General features: G+C 43.0%; 1 protein-coding gene across 10 annotated transcripts in view; it reads right to left on the bottom strand.

Moving 5' to 3' along the window:
- Positions 1 to 13,087, bottom strand: part of HELLS (helicase, lymphoid specific) — a 71,343-nt gene that overhangs the window by 18,437 nt on the left and 39,819 nt on the right. For 4 of the 10 annotated variants that reach the window (XM_041127228.1, XM_041127229.1, XM_041127230.1 and 1 more), the window contains 6 exons: positions 3,774 to 3,896; positions 2,359 to 2,418; positions 1,848 to 1,884; positions 1,691 to 1,755; positions 1,113 to 1,154; positions 83 to 307 (listed from right to left, as the gene is read on the bottom strand). In XM_041127228.1, the coding sequence (XP_040983162.1) occupies positions 83 to 307; positions 1,113 to 1,154; positions 1,691 to 1,755; positions 1,848 to 1,884; positions 2,359 to 2,418; positions 3,774 to 3,794 (450 nt within the window). In that variant the 5' untranslated portion in view covers positions 3,795 to 3,896. The other 6 variants (XM_030030812.2, XM_030030813.2, XM_041127226.1 and 3 more) reach the window with 5 other exon arrangements.

Here is a 13,087-nt window from a genome sequence, read left to right as displayed (position 1 = left end):
CCAGAGCCTTCTAGTGTCTCTTCCCCTCCATTTCTGTTTCTAATCAGCAACATGTTCAATTTCATCAACAATTGCTCCATACCCTTAGCCACTCCATGCCTTCCACTTGGTACCACCTCATTACACCGCCAGTAAAAATCTTTGGCTGCTGAAAAGGCACTGGTTGTCCATTAAATCTCCGTACTGGATCAAGGAATTGCTTGGCACTGTGTCGTACAGCTTGACATAATCTATCCTTAATGACACTATTTGAGTCCCCATTTTTCTGCAGGTCTTCTGGGCACAGGTTGTCAGAAGAGCTTTCATCCTATAGAGGGAAGTTCAAGGAACACATGACAAGTGGAATGCACATCAAAGCCCAGCTAAGACATACTTTCGCCCAATTTACACCAGTCTTAATGTTCAGTGAAGTAAGCCAGCACCTGATACAAAGTCTTATTTTGAGTAACTGCTAACTCAGGAGTAGAATTTATTTTTAGGATTAATAGTACTACATAGGTAGACATCAACATGCAAAATTTCAAAGTCTTATATGCGTTCTTTACTTCTTTAGACCTGAAAACCAGTGATAGCTACTGAAGCTATTGGGCTTACAATTTTCTACCCAGAAAAGCAAGCAGACTTAAAACCTTCCTCACAGTGGTTGGCAATTAATGAAGCTATTTCCCTTCTGTAAGCAGATTCTAGAGAACGTTGGAAAGAAAGTCATACTGTGCACATAGCTCTTAAACTACAGCTGAAGCAGAAGAGACCACGCCCGTTATCTCCATGCTTGAATGCTTAAAAATGACTTAAGGTCTTATATACCAGCACAAATATTTCTTAGTAAATTCCTATTTCCTTATTTTCGAAACTACAGGCATTCTATAAAGTATAAATACGTTGAAATTCAGTGTTTAAGAAAAAATAAGTTAGAAGTTTTCACCTTGGATTTCTGAAAATAAGTATTTAAGTGCATTCACTTGCACCACTTTTTTAAACTTCTAATTCAGGACTTTAGTATCTAGCAGAGATGTTCATTTACAGGAAAAGCTTAAAGATATAAAGCATAAAAAGCCCTCCCTCCCTTTGGGCTTAACACACTTAAACTACAGTAACATGTACCAACATACCTGATTCTCCACTTTACTTTTTTTTGCCACTGATAATATTTCCTGGAAACAAAGAAAAAAAAAACCTATGCTTATGCACTTTTCAACCTTAAAGGCTACTACAATTTGTATTTCATGAGATCTTTTAAGTGAAGAATCTGGACAGATCTTTTAAGTGAAGAATCTGGACAGATCTTTAAAAAGCTTTCCATACAACATCATTAATCATACAAGTGACTCTAAACAAGGGCACACACCAGAGAACACATTCCAATTACAAAGGGTAACTGAGAATTCAACTGGCAATGTAGTCTCTTCACAGCTTGCCTCCCTCAAAGACTTTAAAAAAAAAAAAAAAAAAAAAAAAAAGAAAAGAAAAAAGCATCTGAATTCCACAGGTCTGACAACACTGTTTGTTACACAGACCTTTGCTGGAAGAAAGTTGTATGTTACAGACAGACTACTGTTGGCTGATAATCTCTGATGGCAATGTACGAGAATGTATTGCTCTAAAATACAGATGTCACACAGCAATTGCCTCACCAGTTAAAATTTGTGCTATAAAAATCCAGACAAGCCTATTTATAGTTATGGCCTACCTCTTTGGACATAATTTCTGAGATGTTGTACGTCCCATCTTCTCTCCCTCTCTTCTTTTTTGCACCTATAAGGCAACATTTGAGTTTATACAACACATCAAACATTAAAGAAACTAAAAATACCAGTACTTACAGAAGGCAGAGCCTAATACATTACCTGATTTCTCCTCTTTGCCATCAAGTGGATTTTGACCCTAGAAAATAAACACAGGATGAGGTTCATCATCTTATGCATCTCTATCATGACACAGATAAAAAAAATGTAATCAGCCTCAAACCATTGCCTTTGAAAGCTTCTTGAAATACTATTAAGCAGTTTTTTAAAATACAGCAAAAAAAAGTTTCTGCTTATCTTTTTAATTACTTATTCAGCACCTTGGCTGAATAAACAATCATTGCTAAAAGAAAAAACCTCAAGACAAATTCAAACCATTTGTTTTAGTATAAATTAGTCAGAAACATCTCCTTAAGATGACTGTCATGGTATGCAATTTTTAAGCACTTTTAAACAGTCTTATTACGGTTAAAATAAATATGGTTTACTAGATAGATCCTGCAAGTCAAATACTAGCTAATCTAACTTAGTTTACCTACCTTGATCAAAACTGACATCATAAATTGTCAGACTTTTATTCAGAAAGTTGCATAAAATAGCTAGTTAATCTTACCTTGGCAGATTTTAACATCATCTCTCTCTTTTTTTCTAACTTCTCTTTCCTCCTCTGTTCCTAAAGAAAAAAAAAGAACACCCCCACGCACACACATTTCTTATCTTTCAGTAACACCCACAAGAGAACTATCCATTATAGAAGTGATAACAGGCATAGATTACATTGGTAACATAGAGTTCTGTGTACTCTAAAGACTGTGTTTTTGCAATCGCACTAAAAGCCTCTATTCTGACATAGTTTAAAATGATAAAGCAAAGCTTGGACAAGAAAGTGCAACTACTCTGAATTCCTTGTCAGTGAATATAGTAATTTAGAAAGACTCCAGCAAAGATATTCCCAATTGTAAACTCCTTAAGATCACATCTAGTGCAGTAAGTTTTCCATGTATCCAGCTCCCCTTTAACTTCTACATATTACCACTTGTGCTCATTGCGAAACAGAAAGCAATGTAAGCAGCCTACAATGCCTCTAAGGAAGAAGTGCTTTCATGTCTTGAAAAATGTAAGATTTTCATTCCATCTACTATTTCTGCCTGCTGAAGGTAAAAGGACCCTGGAAAAATAGGTAAGAAACCTTGGTATTGATCAGATGGAGAAAGACTTAGTACTGAAAGACGCATTCTACCAACGCAGTAACCATGAATTCAAGCTGACAGTTAAACTAGAGAAGTATTTTAGAAAGGAGGTTCCTGCAGTCTGTCAGCATCACTTTTCTGAGAACATTGTTGCCCTGAATCTTTTCCTAAGATTCTTCCTCCCTCTCAAGCATAAACTCGTACAAGCTTGTCCATAAAGGTACAGTAAGAAAGTCAAGATAAAGCTAGATATGAACTCAGCAACCCATGGATTAAAAAAAAACAAAACAAACCCACATCAAATCATTTTATGGAAGCTCTTGTTTGGGAACAGCATGACCTCAGATCACTGTAATTTACAAATTTGTTTGACGGAGGCCTACATCAGCACCCTGAAGACACACCTCAGTCTCCAGCGATTAACAGAAATAGGCTGCACAACTTCCTATTTGTCAATTCTTTGCATCTTCTATCCTCCCTCCAGGTTTTCTAGCTCCCTTAAACTTTGTTTCTTATCTGAAATATTTCTTTTCTTTTCCTAGCACTCAGGCCAACAAAAGAACTGTAAAGATATCGGTGCCACCCTTACACTGTGATTTTAAACTGTAATTCATGCTCTTCCCAGTCTGATTTATCTATGGATTTATAGAACTAATTCTAATATTACGTAAAGCACCGCTTCATTCCTGGGCAGTAGTTCCAGTAGATTTTCATGTTATTATTGCAATCCTAACAGCATTTTTACTTCAGTTCAAACAGCTGGATAGCAAAAAACCCCCCAACCAAACAGATGGCAGCCCATCTTAAGAATCCCCACTGCAGACAAGAATACACCTACCTCTAGTTGCTGCTGTTCCATTTTGGTTAGCAAGAATTTGGAATAGATGTTGCTTTTTTCAAGCAAATGTTGAAGCCTCTTATAGCGCAATTCACTTGACTCCCTGTCCCAAGAAGCACGAGCCTGGGCAACACAAAGAGACATCAAGTATTTACAGATGCTTCAGTTAATGCTTTTAATATAACGAAGGGTTCTTCTGCAGGGTAACTACAACTGTCTTACACACACAGCCTTTCCCTTCAAGTCGTTATACATCTACGTACATTATACATCTATGATTCACGAGTGTATGGACTCACATGTACCTATGAAGTGCTTTAAGATGAAAGTAACTGAGGGTCGCATTCACTTGCATATGTAAACAGAGCTCTGCAACACACACACTTGCAGTGCAGTAACACAAGGTATTCAAGGCCTCAAAGGCGTCTCAAATCCAATTTATAGATTTAGAGCAAAATGAAATTTATTTGCAGCCTGCAAAGTTTGGGAGGAAAAAAAACCCCAACCCTACCTGGCAAAATTCACAACAGTTTCCCAAGTATTAGTTGGGACTCCTCCACATGCCATTTGCACAAAGGTAGTTTTTCATTATGAACAGGACAGTCAGACAGCTACAAAACCATCATGCCTAATTCACAGAGGTCAAGTCAATTCTCAATGTGAAAACAGTAACTTCTTGCTTTGCTTACAAAACCCACACATGCTTTTAGAAGTAACTTCTGTTGAATTAGTCAAGTCTGTACATTTAGAAGTTTGCAAATTACTCTTTAAAACTCAGATCAAGACTCCCCCAAAAAGTGAAAAAGCATTCACCTCTGCATTCACCTAACATTGCCTGTTAGATTGAGATATCAAACAAGTGAAAAGGTATAAATTAGCATCTCCAAGAGAAACCCCAGCAAGGCAAGATGCAGAGCTTTACAAGATGCTTATCTATGCCACTGCTTTCAGAAGAAACACTGGGGGAAGGGCACGCTAAGACAGAAAGGCAAGGGAATCTTCTGAAACTAGATAGGCTAACAGGCAGGGAGGGAAAAAGGATATTAGCTGAATCATGGGACAAACTGTGTGACATAGAAAAGGGGGAGCCTGTTTCTCTCCCCCAGAAATCAGGCCTTTATTTTCCACAAACAGTACTGCATGTCATTCTTATCAGGTAGCTATCATCGTATTCTTTTATGAGAGGAAGATCTATCTTGACAAGTTCTTTGGGGGAAGAGATTGCCTTCTTGTGATTCTCCATACAGTTTTTATTTGCTTCTGCTCTCCCCAATCCAGGTTTTTTCCTTCAGATGAAAAGTACCTGAGCTCAAAAAGATCAACCCTTTATGGCAATGCCAAGACAGAATACCATTAAAACTAAGCTACTTCATTCAGCAAATTGCTATTGCTCACTTTACTGGAGTGAACACAGCATCATTCCATTAATTGGTCAATCTGAAGGACTGATCCCTTGACCAACTGCAAAAATTTCAAGGGAAAACCAAACCTCAGAGATGATGAACAGCATTGAACTTATGATTTCTCCACTTTGTGTTTTGACTCAATTTTCAGCCAACAAAGTGAGGGTTTTTTCCCCTTTTTGACTGAAAAGGTCAAAAATTTGCCACTCTTTCATCACTTTACATTCTTATATATTTGCATAATGGCATTTTTCCTTCAGCTCACAGAAGGAACAAGTGACTCTTTTGTTGAACTGCTGTACAAATCACCTGGCAGGGGGTTTGCCAACAAGGACCAAAGTGACAAGCATAAAAAAGCCAGAAGCTTCAAGAACATCAACAGCTCCCAGATGCCAGTAAACCTGGGTTTAACAACACAGGTAATTTCCCTTAGTCTGAGTGGTCCCAGACTGCACAGAGAAAGCATGATAGAAACACACAGGATAATGGAGTGATACCCTTGTTAGAGGTAAGCTCTGTGAATTCTCAAGAAATGGAGAGAACGCAAAAACCCCCAGATCTATCACATTATAGCATTGTTACAGATGTGGTTAGTTGTGAAAGAAATTAAATCCTAAGTCCTTTTCTCAATACTTCCAGTACAATAAGATAATTTTCTCTACAGGGGTTTCCTCCTTACCCTCCAAAAGCATTGCCTCTAAATTTTTAGTTCCAAGTCTGATCAAGGAATACCCGAAGAGAAGTTCAGACAGGCTCTATCATGACTTATTGCTTGCAAGAAAGAAGATTATGAGACTTCGGGGAAAATAAAGTATTATTTTCTAACTACAATATCAGAAAATGCAGCAGCCTAAAAACATACCTTTATAAATCACAACTTTTCTTTGTGAAAAGATAAAGAGTAACTAAAATTAGTTCCAGGCCTTAGAAACTGTATTTTTCATGCCCTTAGAATAATGCTTCAGTTTTTAAGACATCAGTCTCTGGTGGGCCAAATACAAAGCTATGTAATTAACAGAAAAGGGGAAAATGAGAGCACTCTGAAGACAGGGAAAAAACCCAACCCAAACATACCGATTTCTCCAGTATTTTGAGTAATAGCGTTAGTTCTTTAGAATACAATTCCCAGAAAAGCATTTAAGAGAAGAGTTCTTTCAAGCTTGTATTTCCTTATGCCTGAAATACAATACCTACATAGCATTCTGATACCTTGATAATTTCTATCAGCACAGGTCTAGAAGCATCATGTTTTCATGTTCTCTCTCCAGAACAGATTGGTTAATATCAACCAATGCTTAATATCAACATTTGAAAACATTCACAGCAAGAGAGAAATTAAATGTAGTAACGATTACGTCATTTGTGTTAGGGATGTATCGTTTCCTTGAAGCAGTCTACATTTCCTGCAACATAACCAAACAGAAGTACACAAACCAAACATTAACTCTCAGGATGATTACATGTACGTTTCTCCTGGCAGCAACGGCAGCTCAAGCAGCTCCTGCTCCCCTCCACTTAGGGGTGCCTGAACAACTGCATGCGGGAAAGAGCAGGAGAGCAGACCAGGAAAGTGACTGGCATAAACCCAATGCTTTTTGGCTAGGTTTTTTAAGCTAGGCTACTTACTTGATGCAATTCAGTTGCGGCCTTCAAACACCACTGCAAAGAGAATGAGCTGCCAGTGACAGCAGCTGCCTAAACTACACCTGCTACCAAAAGAAACTCATAACCGGGCTTATTTCTGGAAAAGATAAATGGTATTTATAGAATTGTCCTGCAGAGATCTAATCAGTCGTTTGTTTGGTGGTTTTTTTTTAATAAAATGAGGAGAAAAAAAGAGGAAAAGAAGCGCCATGTACACATACAGAACACGCAAACAAAAAAATCTTGCCTTTCATATTTCAGACAGAAATTCAGAAGAATGTGAACTTACTATCCTTTCTGAAATCAGCTTACTTTAAAGGCATGATACCTTAGATTTTTAGGCTCAGAACGACAAAAGTAAAGAGGTAATCTTCTCATTGCAAGCTTAAATGCGTATAAAATGCAGCAGGCTTCTTGCTGACTGCAAGAGTCCACCGTTAACCTTCAAAAAAAAAAAAAAAAAAAAAAAAAAAAAAAGAGAAGCCTCCCGTGGATGATCAAAGGCGCTTGTGAATCACAGCCACCGCCCGGAACTTTAACAACCCCTCACGTTTGTTTGTTTTGAAATCAAAGGCGCTGCGCGACACCCGGCCCCGGCCCACAACCCCCGCGTGGACTAACGGCGCGGGGCCACGGCGCTCAGGCCCAGGCCCAGGCCCAGGCCCATGGCTCGCCCCCCGCGGGGCAGCCCCACCTCGCCGCCCCCTCACCCTCTCCAGCATCTGCCGCTCCTTCTCCAGCCCCGCCGCCTCCAGCTGCTCCTCCTCCTTCAGCATGGCCGGCGTGATCACCGCCGCCTCCGCCTGCTCCCCCATCTCCGCTCCCAGCGGTTCTGCAACGAGCGCACGGGTGGTCGGTTACCCGCGGGTGGCCGGTTACCCGCGGGGGCCCCCCCGCCCGCCGCCCCGAGCTCTCACCGCCGCTGCTCGCCGTGTTCTGGGCCGGCATGGCGGCGCGCCGGGGTCGTTGGGCGCGAGGCGGTGCGGCACGCGCAGCCACCACCGTCCGGCGCGCCCCGCCGAACTCCCGCGCTCCCCACCTCGCCGCGCGCCGCCCGGCCGCCTCGCGAGACCAAAAACCGCGCGCTGCCCGAGCCGCGCGAGAGGCGGCGCCGCTCTCGCGAGGCCGCTCGCCCCGCCCCCTCCCGGGACCGCCCGGAGGCCATCTTGACTGCTGGCAGGCGACGCGGCCGCCCGGGCGTCGTTGCAGCTCAGCTCAGCTCAGCTCAGCTCCGCCCCCGCTCCCCGCCGGTTCCCCGGGCAGCTCCTCGCGCCCGCCCCTGCTCGCCGGTGCCCCGCCTCGGGCCTCAGTGCTGAAGCGCTCTTGGGCCTGCCTGTCTAGCGTGGGGCCTCCACACGCTGCGGTGAGCCCTGGGCCTGCGGGGCCTCGGCCGCGCTGACCGCCGTTGTTCGGGTGAACGCGCGCTTCTGGCCCTGTGGTGTACAGCCCGCCCTCAAAGAGCCGCCGCAGGCCGGTGCCGTCAGCAGCTGTCGGCCAGGCACAGCGTGATGAAACTGCCTGGGCTTCATCGTCCGGCTTCCCTCTGGCAGCGGGAGCGGCACCGGTACTCGTCTCTGGATCTCCGCCCGGAGAGCATGGACGTAGCAGGGGCTGATTGTCTCCGTTAGTGCAAGGACCGAAGTACTTACTTGAACACTTCTGATTTGTGCCACGAGAGGGCAGAGGAGCGCTTAAAACCCGAGTGAGAGCTGTGCTCCCTTCAACCGATGGGAAACCCTCTTCCCAAGGCATAGGCTACGTCAGAGTAAATGTTTCTGGTGTTCAGAACAAAAACACTTTAGCTTCAGCTAAATAACACAAGCTGTCCAAATAACTTTGGGCTTATCACCTCAGATCCATTAAAAAATGCTGCGCTAGTAATGTCTTCCACCTGACTCTCAAAGGGATCACTCTTTTAAACTCGCTCCACACACATGGGGACCAGAGCTCCTGGTTCTAAAAAAAGACCTAGAAAGGGAGAGAGGGGGAGGAAAGGAGAAGCAAAAGAACAAACAAGTCTAGTAATAACTGAGGTGGATGGCATTCTTGTCATTCCCAAAGCCTTAGAGGCTGATTCTGGATGGTGTAATGTGGTTTATGGAAAAGTGATTCTGTTTTGCAAGGCATAGTTTGGAGGCTAGCTCAAGACAGTCCTGCATTGATGTGAGGGAACGTTAGCAAGGAGGAATGTTATTACCCCCCCCAATAAAGTTATTTTATTGGCATTGTGGCAATTGAATGCAGCCTTTTTCAAGCTTCTGTTTCACTTGCAACTATTCTCAAGACACCACAGTGAATAAAGAAAGAAAACCTTTTATTTTCTAAGGCACCTTTCGTTCTGTGGGACCTAAAGTGCTTTCCAAACCATACTGTTAGAGTAGAGTAGTCACCTAGATGACAACTGAAGTGAATCCAAGCTGGAATATGATGGTGCTTTAAGTGGCTCCCAACACCAGTTGCGGGCAGGAAGCAGGGATGAAGGTGTAACTAGAACTTCAGGAGCACTCAGGAAAATGAAATTGCAAAGATTTCGGCTGGGATATAAATGTTAACACCTCTACTTCTTTTAAAAAACACCATAAGATCTGTCCTGCCCAGAAATTCTAAGCAGCACAATTTATATCTCTTATCCAAAGAAAATAAACCTCTCAGTAAAATACGTAATAGAATACAAATGTTCCATCTCACTCCCATATCCATACACATTATTTTGTAATATCATTAAAACCATTTTTGGAATTGTGAGACAGTGAGACATATACCACCTTACCTCAGATTATCACTTAAATCAGACAATTTTGTTTCAGCCATTTCTGGCTCTGCCCAACACCGTGTCTGTAAGCTGTTTGGGGCAGGAAGGGATTTGCTGGTGGGTAGTGGAGTTGTGGCTCCCTGTGGACAGCTCAGCATCACGAATGCCATTCGTTTTTGCAGGGAGAGACTGTGCTGTTGTGTAGCAACCCTCACCCTCCCTCCCACCACTACCGCTGTGGCTGCATCCTCTCCTGGCCCAGAACCCCCTGCTATGGCCTGCAACAGGAGAGTGGCTCTGTCAGCTTCTAGGGGAGTATTTGCCTTTGTGCGCAGGGTGTTTCTGTGTTCACCGAGTCATAATTCAGGGCTGGAATATTATTTTCCCTGTTTATTGGTAAAAGTCATCAGAAATAAATGACAGAATGGTAATTAATTAGCCATCTCTTTGGTGACATTCAGATATCCAATACCCACAAAACTTGATGCAGCGAAAGACTTTGTAGAACATGCCTTTTAAAAAAATATTCCAGGTAAATGCTAGCAGATCAGTCAGTAGTGGCTGGAGCCTGTTGCACACATACCATGGTCTGTTTTTAACATCCCACAGACAGACAGACACTTAGAAGGGGAGTGTGCAAAAGATTCACATCCAGTCTTGCAGACAAGGGCACTTACCCTGGCTTAGCACACGTGGATAAGGTGAGGCCAACAAACATTCTCCTCCAGATCCAGCTATCACTGTGGAATGAGTAAGTGCTGCTTGTCACTGCTCCTCTCCAACTGCTCTCGAGACTGAGACTTCAGTATTTGATATTAGTGGTCTGAGGTAACAAGGAGAACGATCAGATCATCATACAGATGATTATGTAAATTGTTCATGGTGTACATTCTTAGGGGTTGGGAATAGGGCTATTTCCACTAGCAAAGGATGTTAAATGGGCAGAGCTGTGTAGCAGGATCCAGAAAACAATGTGTCTCCATGGCATAAATCTCCACTCGCTGCTTAGCCCAAGCAAAGAGGTTGTAACATGTAGTTTCTATCCAGAAGCAGTTTCTTTTACCTCAGTAGTCAGCGACTTGTTACTGCAGTGCAAAGTTACCAGTCCATCACCTTTTGTTTCAGAAGATGAAAGTCCCTCATAACGCACCTGGACACTTATACAGTATAAGTGTAAGCAAGGTGCGGAGAAAGATGAACGCAGTGGCACAGAGGGGACTGGGGGAAATTGCAGTGCAAGAAAGCAGATAAGAGTTAGGAAAATGCAGATTGTAAACAAAGACAGTTCTGTTCTCAGGTTGGCCAAGTGGCTGCTGCTAGGTCTCAGTAACCCTGGGTTGTCACCTTTGAGATTTACTTGTCACTCTGGTATGCAATACAAGAATGCATGTCACTTCATCATGTTCCTTGCCTGCCCAGGTTGCCTAACTAATTTACTACAAACTGTAAAAGTAGTTCCTTGTACTAATTGCCCTGTGTGCTGAATGACAGGAAGAAGAAGCTGGGACTTTGAAGTAAGATGGTTTTCCCTAGATGAGAGAAGTGAGACGTACAGATTCAGGCTATTTCGCCCCTGTTTTACTCTTTCACAATATATCTAAAAGTCTTTCCTCTTCCTGAACAAATGAGAAAGTCTCCAAAGCACTGTGGCAGACAGCAGTGGCATCCCTGAAGTTTGCTCACTGATCTTCAAATTTAAATTCATTTTTAATCCCCCCCCCCTTTTTTTTTCTTAAAAATCAATGACTGTTAAAATGCAGAAGTAGCAGCCACAGACACCCTGGTTGCTCTCCCTGATAGTAACAACCCATACTTGCTATGGCTAAAAGAGGTATTGTAGCAGGATCCTCTTCTCCATCCACAAGCACAGCCTTCATGTGGTCAGAAATTTCAGAGGTTATCACGATCAGTGGATTGGCAAGTTTAACTAAATCTCCTGTAACTTAGAGTTAAACTTCCAGCTGGGAGATGTGTAGGAAAAAAGCACTGAAAGATCTGGGGTCTCAGCAGGTAACAAGCATGCTATATATACAATAACGCTAGATGGCTGCACAGTCTCCAAGAAACTGCTGATGCCTTCAAGTTTAATTATGTAGCTTGTGGGCCTGAAATCTATAAGGTAAGATGTGTTGATCAGTGAAGTAGAAGCACGTTTCTGTGCCAGCCCCTCTGTGTTAGTAAGCAATCAAGTTCTTTGAGATGGCAGTCAGAGCGGCAAGGTACTAGGAATGGCATTTGCTGATGGCTGAGCTGAAACATTCCACCAAATAATGAGAATATCATACTACAGCGATGCAGCCTTCCTCCAGATTTGCTGTGTCTTTGTCAGCAGGAGCTGAACCAAATGCGAAGCAGCTCCTGAGATGCCCATTTCCAGCCTGGCCTTTTGAGAAACCTGAAATCCCTGTAACTGCCAAGAAAAGGGTACGGTGTGCAGAGGGAGGCAGAAACCTCTATGGCCATCCAGCTTTAATCAGCTGTGTTTGTTTGTTTACAAAGACATCTAAATAACACCACCCACCATTCTGTACATCAACATCCCAAGGTTTTTTGGCATACAGCTCTCAGTTTTCTAGCTCCTGCTGCAGCATGCAGCCCAGACAAGACTGAGCAGGATTAGAGTTGTCAGGGAAAAGGATTGATGGCATGATGTTATGCTTCAGCAGGTAAGCAGTTCTCTTGGGGGCCAGCATCCTTCCTTAAAAAGCTGCTGCAAAAATGACAAAAAAATCATCACATTAGTCTGACATACAATGAGCTTTTAGCCTAGCGTTTGAATACACAGCTTTTATTCATGCATTGCTTAAAAGATTGCTTGTGTTTTTTTCACTATGATTAGGTCTGGATGTTACAGCACTTCTGCTTGTAACTGAGCATATGACATCTGCTAAGAAATGACAGTTTTATCCAGCTCATCACCTGGTCCAAATCTTTCAAGCGTAAGTTCTGTCAGCAATGTGTTTCCTGGCTTACAGTTGGGTAACTGTAACAAAATCCTCTCCTAGTTTCTCTGCCCATAACTGTTTGACTCTTTGCAATGATTTGTGGCTGTGCATTCACACAGGCACCAACTTCATGCACGATGAGAAACAGCACTCATCCTGATAACCTTCTGCTCCAGAACTACAGGCTGCTCTCATTTGATGTGAATACATTCTAGGATCAGAGCTTATGGCTTCCTTCCCAGGTACCCCAGGTAAGCAAGGTGGCTCCAAACCCTGGGAGGCATGGGACAAAGGTTGGGGAGCCAAACCCAATGCCACGGGACAAAGCTCCTGGTCCCTAAACCACCTCTTTGCTTGTGGCTGCAAGAAATGAAAATGTTACAGGTAACACAGAGAGGGAGAGCACAGAAATCCTGCTGTGCTGCAGCTTGCTACCTGCCCAGCACTCTTGCCAATCTGCCAGTGACGCCTGGGGGTCACAGCATGACTGACTGCAGCCTGTGACCCTCTGGACACTGGGAGTTCACAGACTGTTTCTAAGGGATCTGGAAAAGCTGATCACAGGGTGCA

The sequence above is a fragment of the Aquila chrysaetos genome, chromosome 11 (assembly GCF_900496995.4).
Source record: "Aquila chrysaetos chrysaetos chromosome 11, bAquChr1.4, whole genome shotgun sequence".
In the NCBI taxonomy this organism is placed as follows: Eukaryota; Metazoa; Chordata; class Aves; order Accipitriformes; family Accipitridae; genus Aquila; species Aquila chrysaetos.
The sequence above is the reverse complement of the archived record's forward strand: the minus strand, read 5'-3'. Positions and strand labels throughout refer to the sequence as shown.